The 10,531-nt window shown below is 42.7% G+C and overlaps 1 protein-coding gene across 1 annotated transcript; it reads right to left on the bottom strand.

The window, feature by feature from the left end:
- Positions 1-4,135: 4,135 nt before the first annotated feature.
- LOC147632140 (uncharacterized) lies at positions 4,136-5,581 on the bottom strand. The gene has a single exon (XM_086807935.1). It carries the CDS (start codon positions 5,539-5,541, stop codon positions 4,432-4,434), a length of 1,110 nt encoding a protein of 369 aa, XP_086664061.1. The 5' UTR covers positions 5,542-5,581; the 3' UTR covers positions 4,136-4,431.
- Positions 5,582-10,531: the final 4,950 nt, after the last annotated feature.

The following is a 10,531-nucleotide window of genomic DNA, read 5'->3' on the forward strand; positions in this document are numbered from 1 at the left end:
GCCACCAAAAGCGGCCTCCCCACAGGTCTCTCACCACCCTGCACTACCTCAGGACCTAAGGGCCTTCTCCTCTTGCACTTGCAGTCTACATCACCTCAACAACGCTAGAGGAAGGGTTATTAAACCAGCTCACCTTTTGTCTACGCCAGCATCTCTAACTGCTTCAGTGTTCGCCAGCTCCCCTCTCTTTCCACAGGCGGCACCCTTCCTTCAAGTCTTCGCTCTGTCCACTCTGTATCTCTTGGCTGCCTTTACCACACAACACCAAAGGTCCACCAAACTTGCGCCCCTCTACACTTCCCCTGTAGCCTCCACGTCGCCTAGCCTCTACACGACGACCATACCACCCTTTTCACAGCGATTTGCCCGCTGCTCCAGTCACTTGCGTTAGTCACCAGCTCGTGCTTCAAAGTCCAGCCGCTGCCGTCTTCACCTGGCTTCAGTATACCTGCAGTAGCTACGCTACCTGCACCTCACACAGTTGCGCTCCACGTTGCGCCAGTTAGCTCTTGCCAGCTTCACTGCACCAACCAGCCCACATACCTTCTCCTCTCGCACTTGGCAGCAGCCTTGCATCTCCATGCTCACCAGCCACCTGTCACACGTCGGCGTCCACAGCTGGTGCCCTCCAGCCTCTTCGCTGCACTTCACAAGTCCCCTACATGATGGCTCTGTCTGCCTGACTGCAGCCCACGAGTTGCCCTCCTCTGCACGCGCTTGTGGCTGCACACGCCCCAGAACCCCAGAATAACACAACGGCCTCTCTCCTTTACCAGCAGCTCGCGCATCACCCGCCACCTCCACGTTTTCGTATCTTCTGGACTCCTTCTCGCTGGCGGCAGCATCAACAGCCATGTGGCCACATTAATATTATTTTTATTTTTATTTTCCTCCTCTCGTAATGGATGGCCGCCCTTCCTTCCATTTCACATCAATCTAAAGGCTACCTTGGCCCACTTATCATTAATTGCCTTTATGCTTTCCACACACATTCAAATGTAGCTTACAATGCCCATTGTATTTCTTGGATGCCCACACACTTCCAGACGACCGATTAGCTGAATCAACCCCAGCGAACCTCTCACCAGACAGGCCTGCACATGCTCACATCAATGCCATCTACTCTGTACACCTGGCAATGCTCTCAAAAGCAAAACCTTCACACACGCCATGCACACGTATGTACACATTACCAGCTCCTATTTTATCCACACAACGCTGCCTGGCCCTGTTTTGCCTGGACTGCGCTTCTTGCAAGAGCTTGTTGACTAAAGTATCATACTTGATGTCCAGCATCAGGTCTGTCCTCATTAAGAAGTCTCCACGTGGAAGCAAAAGTTTGATATGTCTCAGGTAAAGCATCAAGAACAGTCTGCACAAGAGAATGATCAGGAATAATCTCACCTGCAGAAATCAACTGTTCTTTGAGATCTTTAATCTCAGCAAGAAAAACATTCATGTCATCATCTTCTTGCATAATCTTCAATTCTAGCTCTTTACGTAGGTAAGCGATTTTTGCCTCGTTACGACCTGCATACAAACCAGCTAGAATATCCCAAGCCTGTTTTGCTGTTTTAGCTGAACGAATATGTGGGGTGATGTTACGTTTGACAGAAAGTGCAATCAAGGCATGAGCCTGCGCATCTTTACTATCCCAACGAGCTTGTTCAGCAGCAGTGGGTAAAACAGCAGCAACAGTAGAGCTGCTAGAACCTGCAACATCCTCAATAGATCCTACATCCACAGAACCTGGACGTACATCCATACCCTGCACAATGTTCCACACTCCTTTTGCAACCAAAACATGCCGCATCATGTATGCCCAAAGTGGATAGTTGCTGTCTCCATCCAATTTGTCTTCAGTAGACAACATGCGAAATACATCATTGCTGTTATCAGCCATGGCCACTGACTGAAACTGATGCAAAAGTTACCTGTAAAATGAAGCAAAGACTGAACAGAGAACAACTCGTGCTATGTAGCATGGTCCACAATAGAATACGTATGCCTGTTTTGTAGGAAACTACACTGTCGAAATTTCTGTAGAAAATGACGAAAACACCTGTGCAGAACTTAAAATGCAAAAACGGAGCCCGAAACAACCTCAGATGCAAATTCTGAGAACGCAAAGCCAAACGGGCTTATTTGCAGAGTATAGGAACTTGCAAGTTCTCGTGAAAGCTCACCTCAATCGGAGAACGTGAGTCGGAGGGTACTGGCGGCGTAGCCCTGGGAGCCGATGCCTGTTCTGATACCAATTATTGGAATTAGGGTTGCAGGAAAGCACACAAAGCTTGAAGAAGAAGAAGCAAGAATGCACACAACACAAAGTGTATTAGATTGTGTCAATGTACAAAAGATAAGTTAGCCCTAGAAGGATGGGCGTATATACAAGCCGGGGGAAAAAACCTCCTAAAGAGGAAAAAAGTACCTCGGCGGTCGTAAGTGTGTTCACACACATCACTGCCTATATATATATGGCAACATACCTACCTATTACCTTCCTACATATATACATACATACATACATACATACATACATAAGAAAGTATGTATGTATGTATGTATATATGTTAGTATGTAGGTGGCTCTTGCATGTATGTATGTATATGTATATTTTGTATGTGTACATATGTATGAGGTGCATGAATTTAGATAGGTATATGAATATATATAATTATATCAATAAGTATGATGTGGATCAAAAGACTTTGTAATCGAGATTTTCATGGTTTGGAACTTTAAAGATCGATATATACATTTTTTATCTTTAAAGGATTGTTTTTTATATTTAAGTAAGTAAGAAAGTATGTATGTATGTATGTATGTATATATGTTAGTATGTAGGTAGCTCTTGCATGTATGTATGTATATGTATATTTTATATGTGTATATGTATGAGGTGCATGAATTTAGATAGGTATATGAATATATGTAATTATATCAATAAGTATGATGTGGATCAAAAGACTTTGTAATTAATATTTTTATGGACTAGATCTTTAAAAGACTAAAATTTATATTGTTGATCTTTCAAAGCTTGTTATTTATATGTAAGTAAGTTCTTGGTCCTTTACAAAGCTCATAGTAAGTTCATGGTCCTTTGCAAAGCTCGGACTCCTTGTTCATTGCTCCAAAAAGCTTGGCAAAAAAAGCTCGCAAAAAAAAATCCCCCCATTTCAATTAAGGAGAGCGATGTGAGAAATGCAACTAGTAGTGAAATGGAGTTCACCTACCTTTGCTAGATAAAAATGTTGTGCATTTATGCAAGTTAAGGATGACAAACACTAAAATGCTAAAACATTTGTCCAAGTTGAGGATGATAAACACTAAAATTTATTTCTTATATTATTGCTATAAAGGGATTTTGCTAGGTTCTACACATGATGATGCTCTAGTGTATGAGGTATTTTTAAGGTACGAATTTGTCTTCAAGATATTTTTATTAGAAAGATAATACATACTTAACAAGCAGACTTTAGGCAAAGTCACCACTTCGGATGTATGCATGCACACTATATCCCTAAAGTGGATCATATTAGATACAATGGATGTAGGCATGCATACTATGAGCTCCCTGAAGTGGCACCATCAAATATACATAGTTCACATGAAGGAATTGCTCCAAAGTGCCTACTTTCACATAGATAGAATGCAAAAATAAATCTTATAATAGCTAATTGAGCTATGGAAATCACAAAAGGATGTAAATGATGACTTTAAAAGTATGTGGTTTTGATATTAAAGACATCATACTTAAGCAAGAGAAAACTTCTCCATAATAAGGCATGACTTGCATAAAAATTGATTAGAGAGAGAGAGAGAGAGAGAGATGTGTTGAGAATTGCAATAAAAGCATTAAATAAAAACAACTAGATGGTATTGTTGTTAGTGGAAGAAAGACAAGCGCATATAAACAAAGATCTTCTTTAGTCTTGTTTAACTTTGATGAAAGAGAGAATGAAGGTAGACGAAATAATGTACAGCAAGTGCATTCCCACACCCACATTGTTATATATAGGGACGTGCTTGCCCATAATAATGTAACGATCTTTGTATGTGTCAGTTGTTGGCATAATTATCATAAAGTTTTCTAGAGAACTTCCCCATGAAAAGCTATTATTGAATAACATTATTTAAAAGATTGATGGGTATTTCTTAATGGGAAGCAAAAGGGACTCATACAAACATGATACTAGATTGAGAGGTCAAAATACTACATAGTCTCCCAGGCATGGAAGTTTGAGGGTGTGAAATTCCCTTGGGGTGCAAGGGCATTTCATGATTTGGAACAAAAGGATGAATACATAAATGTTACTAGCCTAAGAATGATGTTGAATACATAAATGTTACTAGCCTAAGAATGATGTTGAAATACTACCATAAAATCTCCTAGTCAAATGGAGAGAAACACATAGGAAGGGGAAGGTGTCAAAGGCCTTGGTTCAAGCTTCCACCAGTTAGGGCCCCCAAGCAGCCAGAAATTGTGGAGAGGTCAGTAGATGAGAAATCTGAGCAGGTCCCAATACTATTGATCCCCCCTCCCACATTGGAAGCATAGCACAGAGCTGTGGCCACCAGACCTGCCCATGGCACCCTTTCAAGGCACCCTTGCACCGTTGGGCCTCCCCCCTTGCTCTCATGCCTCCTTCTCTTCTTGCTTCTCCTCTTATGGGACCTTTTAAACAGTTCTCCCTGTCCCTGCATGTGCATTGTTTCAGTGTTCACCAACCCAGCCTCCTCCTCCTCCATCATGCTCTCTTTGACCAATGCTTGCCTAAATGGCTCCCAAATCTGATTGAAATCAGGCTTCTCTAAAGAAACTCCATAGTAGCACCCCCCTTGTGGGCTCGTCAGAGGCCCCTTGAGCACAAACTGCGCCTCTTTTGGCCCCCCTTGCCAAGCAGCATTTATTTTCTGAGAAGGGCTATAGTCTGTGATTGAAGCTTTTAGCAATGCGAGGCCTGATTCAGCCTCTCTCTCCAGTGAATCGAAGCGTATTTTCCAATGCTGGCTCCCCATACTGAGGTCACCTTCAGCATCATGTGGTGCAGGGATCCATGCAGTCGTGTAATGCTCAGCAATGCGCAGGAGCTCTTTCGCATCGAAGCAAGGAACCCCAAGCTCTGAGCTATGGCGGCCAAGGTTGTTAACACACCCTTCTCCATAGCAATTGAGCAAGCCATTCCACCTCCAAATGGGCACAATCGGCTCGAGGAAATCGCCATGGCTACTGTTGGAATCAGAACTGATGGGATTAGTAAGGGGAGGGCAATCAGGATAGCTGCAAGAGCTGGAGTTAATGCATGCGAGGGAAGCTTGGAGCCAGAAGGTGTTGGGAGGGCAGAGGGAGAGGGAGCCTTTGAGGCCATTATCCCAGCATTTCCAGAAGTAGTGGAGGTTGTGAGGGTCTGCGTAGAGGCCGTTGGTGGGCTTGGAGCCACAGAAGGTGGCGAGGGATGCAGCGTGATGCAGAAGGAGAGGAGATGAGAGCAAAGAGAGCAGCACAAGAAGAAGATGGTGAAGGGAGGTAGGAGCCATGGTGGTGAGAGAGAAGGTGATGAGACAGATCGCTCTTCTTCGAGGCCGGCGATCGCCATTTTTATACAGTGAAGAGATGCAGGGAGCGCCTTGCTAGAATCACAAGGCTTGCCGTGTGTGCTTTACCACACAAGCCGCTCATCACGGATGATGGGCGGCGTGTGTGGTAACGTCCATATTTTTATTTGTTCCATGGAAACAACCTAGGCTTTTTTTTTGAGCCCATCCCTTTGCCATGAATCCCTTTCCTCTCACATAAATACTCACTTTTACTAGCTCTTCTCATGGTGGAGATGAAAATTTCTCATTTCTCTACTAATCACTTTGAAAAAAAAAAAGAATAAAAAGATCTCAGAGAGAAGCAATAAAACCGCCTCCTTTATTGCCACCTTTTCTGGGCCCCATCAAGGATCATTTTTCCCAACCCCAACTGCTCTTCGAACTCATCATGACACACACTTGCACACATGTAACTATTGTCACCTCACACCCTATCCCATTCCATGTATGTATTGGCACCTTTTGTAGGCCTCATCAAGGATAAATTTTCCCAACCCCAACGGCTCTTCGAACTCATCATCATGACACAAGCTTGCACATGTAACTATTGTCACCTCTCACACCCCTTCCCATTCCATGTATCTCATGCACTCGTAATAATTAGGGCATGCATGTTCCACCTTGGTGTAGCACACCCATGATAAGACCCCAAATTCTTAGACTTTATTAAGGATTTAAATTTTTGTATACCAACGGCCCCTCAAACTCATTAATTAGTGCCATCTCACACCCTAGTCCTCCCCATTCAATTCTTGGTATCACATGCACTTGGTGTTGTAACCATTAGGGCATAAGCTTGGTGGCACATCCATAAGGTTGTCAAGCATCAAATTTTTACCAGCATGCTTCTAAATAAAATGCAAGCACAAAATGCCAAAAGTTCTGTTACGATTTTTGGTATCTCCCAAAATGCACAGTTACTCGAAAAAAATGTTATACACAACCTTTTAAATGTCATGTCATGTGATAAATTGAAATTCACAATACTTTAGTAGCTAGAGTTTGCCACTTTCAAAGATTCTAATAACCTCTAGGGGTTTGGAAATACATGATATGAGTTATGCAAAACATTACATACACTTAATAACTTTCTCGTTCACCTAGAAAAGAATTCATCAATTAGACTCTAGAATTCACCAATTAGACTCTAGTATGCTTTTAAAAGAACACTCTACACACTCATTCTTGACCAAACACGTCCTATTTCATATTGATAAATTATTAAGAGAACAAATTCATGTCAGTAAGGACTTAGTAAAGCAAAGTGAATACAAGATGGTGAAGGGAAATACTAGCCATATTGGTGAAAAGTTAATGAGATCACTTCAATGATGAAAAGATGCAGGGAGGAAGAGAGCTTGAGCTCTTGCAAGCACACACACACTCACACAAACCTTAGAAGAGAACACACAAGATGAGAGGCTGAAAATTGTTCTTCTTCTTCTTTAACAAAAGAGGTCTACTAAATAAAGAGATAAAATGACTAACACACATACTAGAGTATATACAAGCGGTCCATAATGTGAACACACTAAAGTGGAGTGGGTAGGTGTGGAGTAGTCGGTGTAGTCCAACTATAGAATTTCTGGTGAAGATATATTGGTTCCAGCTACCAAACCCGCCAGTGATGTAAATGTCGAACGATTACGTAGACGCCTCGTATAAGTGTCCACTCATGTTGAGCTTGACATCTCAACACTCCCGCTTAAGCTCAACTCCAGTATATCTCAAATCTATAGAGCTTCTTAGCTCCCAAGGCCTTCGTGAAGATGTCAGCGACCTAATCCTATGCGGTGATGTAGGCCAAGTCGATGTCCCTTGGCCAGGACTCTCTCCCTCATGAAGTGGTAGTGTACCTCAATGTGTTTCGTCCATGCATGGAAAACTAGGTTCTTAGCCAACTGTATACTGCAAACATTGTCACAATATATGACAACCTTTCTCTCCACATGCAACCCCAAATCAGCAGCTTGCATAACCAAGCTACCTCACATGCTGGCACCGTAGCTCCTCTATAGTCTACCTCTATACTCGATAAGGCAACTCTGGGCTACTTCTTACTGCTCCATGTCACAGCAACACTCCCCAATGAAAAACATAAATCCACTGGTAGATCTCCTGTCTGAGATGCTACCTGGCTAATCTTCATATGTGTACCTATATAGCTCCAATGGTACATCTACTTCATAAAACAATGCATAGTCAACAGTGTTCCTTAAATATCGAAGTGTGCATCACACACTGTCAAGATGTGGTTTGCGCGAAATCTGCATAAACTGGCTCTCTAAGCCAACAGTGTAACTCAAATCATGTTGTTTGATCGTGACATAGATCAAACTCCCCACAATCTTCCTATACATAGTGGGGTGCTCCAACACATAACCTGCATCCGCACCTGAGCTTGCCATTTTGATCTAATGGCACCGAGATTGGCTTACAACCAGCCATCCCATACTTGGACAATATATCCAATACATACTGTCTTTGTGACAACCAAATACCATTCATCAGGTGTGCAAATAACCTCAATGCCTAAAAAGTAGCGCACATCTCCCAAATCCTTCATATCAAACTTCCTTTTGAGAACACTTTTCACATGCTCAATCTCTTCCAAGTTGTCACCCCCAACAATAAGATCATCTACATAGATGGTGATGATCACAATACCCTTATCACTCTTGCGCACATACAAAGAGTGATCTGCATCTACCATATGGAAACCAATAGTGACAAGATACTCAGCAATCTTGTCATGCCACGCTCGTGGAGCTTGCTTCAGCCCATACAAGGCCTTACGAAGCTTATATACATACTTTGGGTGACCAATATCCTCAAAACCAGGTGGATGATCCATATACACTTCTTCTTGCAAGAACACATTTTTTACATCCATCTGATGTAAAAACCAGTCTTTAGCTAAATCCACCGCATCACGGCTCTCACAATTGCCATCTTTGCAACCAGGGCAAACGTCTCCTCATAATCAATCCCATGTGTCTATGCATATCCTTTGGCTACCAATCTAGCCTTATACTTGCTTATGCTACCATCACTGTTATGTTTCACCTTATACACCTACTTACATCCAATAGCTTTACCTTCAGGAAATGGTACCAAATCCCAAGTCTCATTTCCATACAATGCATCCATCTCCCCATTCATAGCTTTCTCCCAATACACATTTCCAATAGCCTCATCAAAACATGTGGGCTCCACAACCTGCACAACTTTTGCCATATAAGCATAGTGATGTGCCATATAACCATCATAAGTCAACCTCTACATAGGGTTTTTGACTCTTCTAGATCTTTTTTGTAACTTTGCATTCATGGCTTCCAAAGCCTTCTTTACACCAGGTGTCCTCATTGCTGGAATCCCAAGCTCCTCATCAAGGCTCATCTCCGAGCCACTAGACTCTCTATCAACAAGAGAATGCCTTGCAGAAATATCAAGCATACCAAGGGGCTCAAGCACTTTTTCTTTGCCTTTATGTGATGTACCAACTACATTTTCAGGATTGGTATTATGACGCAGTCTGCCATTCCATGGTCTATCAGCATAACTGCTGGATGAGGACTCTCCTGGTCCACTCAATGACTATGATTGCTAACTTGCATTCTGTGCAACCACATTTTCACTTACATCAGCCCCAACAGCATCTTTTTCAACAGCATACCAGCTACTCATCTCATCAAATACAACATCCTTGCTTACCCTCAATTCACGTGTAGCAGGATTATAACATCTATAACCCTTTTGTGCAAGGGAATACCCAATAAACACACATTTTTCTACCTTTGGATCTAGCTTAGTACACAACTCATCTGGCACATGCACATATGCAATACATCCAAAAACTTTCAAGTGAAACAAATTAGGTTTCTTGCCAATAAACTTCTCCTCTGGCATTACATCATGTATGGTTGCAATAGGAGTCGTATTCATGATATAGATTGTTGTAGAAATAGCCTCAACCCAATAGCTATGTGGCATATTCTTCTCTGCATCAATGCTCGCGCAATCATGGATACCCTTACCATACCTTCTTCCTTTACTTGTTTCAATTCAATATTTTTTAATCAGACCCTCTCTAAACCCCCCCACCTTTCACACCATCTTAGCCCACATCAACACAATGTGATAACCCACCCTCGCCACCCTTTCCCTCTTCAACCAAGGTATCTCTCCTTCATGGACACCACTTGTACTCCATTAAATCCCATATGGCAGTGTCCAATGTTGCCACATGTGAATTCTACACTCCCTACCAAAGGAAGATCACCTCCTCAACCTCACAACACCACTTGGCATCAATTTCCCCATCCATGAAGACTCACTTCACTTGGCCATATTATCCATGAAGACCCCTTTTTGCAATGCAGTCTATTTACCGAAAGCTTTGTAACATGCCCAACAACCAATATGAACCATGAGCAAGCCCTCATACTGTGGTGATGCCACCATGCATACCATCCATGTGGCTTACCTGCATGACATCTTTGTTCGATAAGGCACATGAGGCCGTTGGCCTTTTCCATAGCCACGAGCTTGAAGATACAAGGGAAACCTTGATCAATGCTTAAAAGGAAACTAGGGGTGGCAGGCACCATTCTTCTTAAGAAGAAGGCTCGTAAGCCAATCAAGCTCTCTCATCTAAAATTTTGGCAACAAAGCAACTACCCACATGAGCCAAACCCAACAAAGCAGGTACCCAAGAGCCAAAATCAATCCCTATAAGGAGAACTTTCAAAGCCTCCCCACCCACCATTCTAACCGGAACAACTCTACACCCCACCCATAACAATCCCTATAAGGAGCACTTCCAAAGCCTCCCCACCCACCTTCCAAATGACACAACTCTACATTCCACCCATAACAACCCCCCCCGGTCAATCTATCTACACTATTACTCCACAAGAGCCCCTTTTTT

Source organism: Cibotium barometz, chromosome 14 (genome assembly GCF_041138505.1).
Source record: "Cibotium barometz isolate CiBa-2024 chromosome 14, ASM4113850v1, whole genome shotgun sequence".
Lineage (NCBI taxonomy): Eukaryota > Viridiplantae > Streptophyta > Polypodiopsida > Cyatheales > Cibotiaceae > Cibotium > Cibotium barometz.

Coding starts and splice junctions, on each gene's coding strand:
- LOC147632140 (XM_086807935.1), bottom strand. CDS start 5,541: ATGGCTCCTACCTCCCTTCACCATCTTCTTCTTGTGCTGCTCTCTTTG.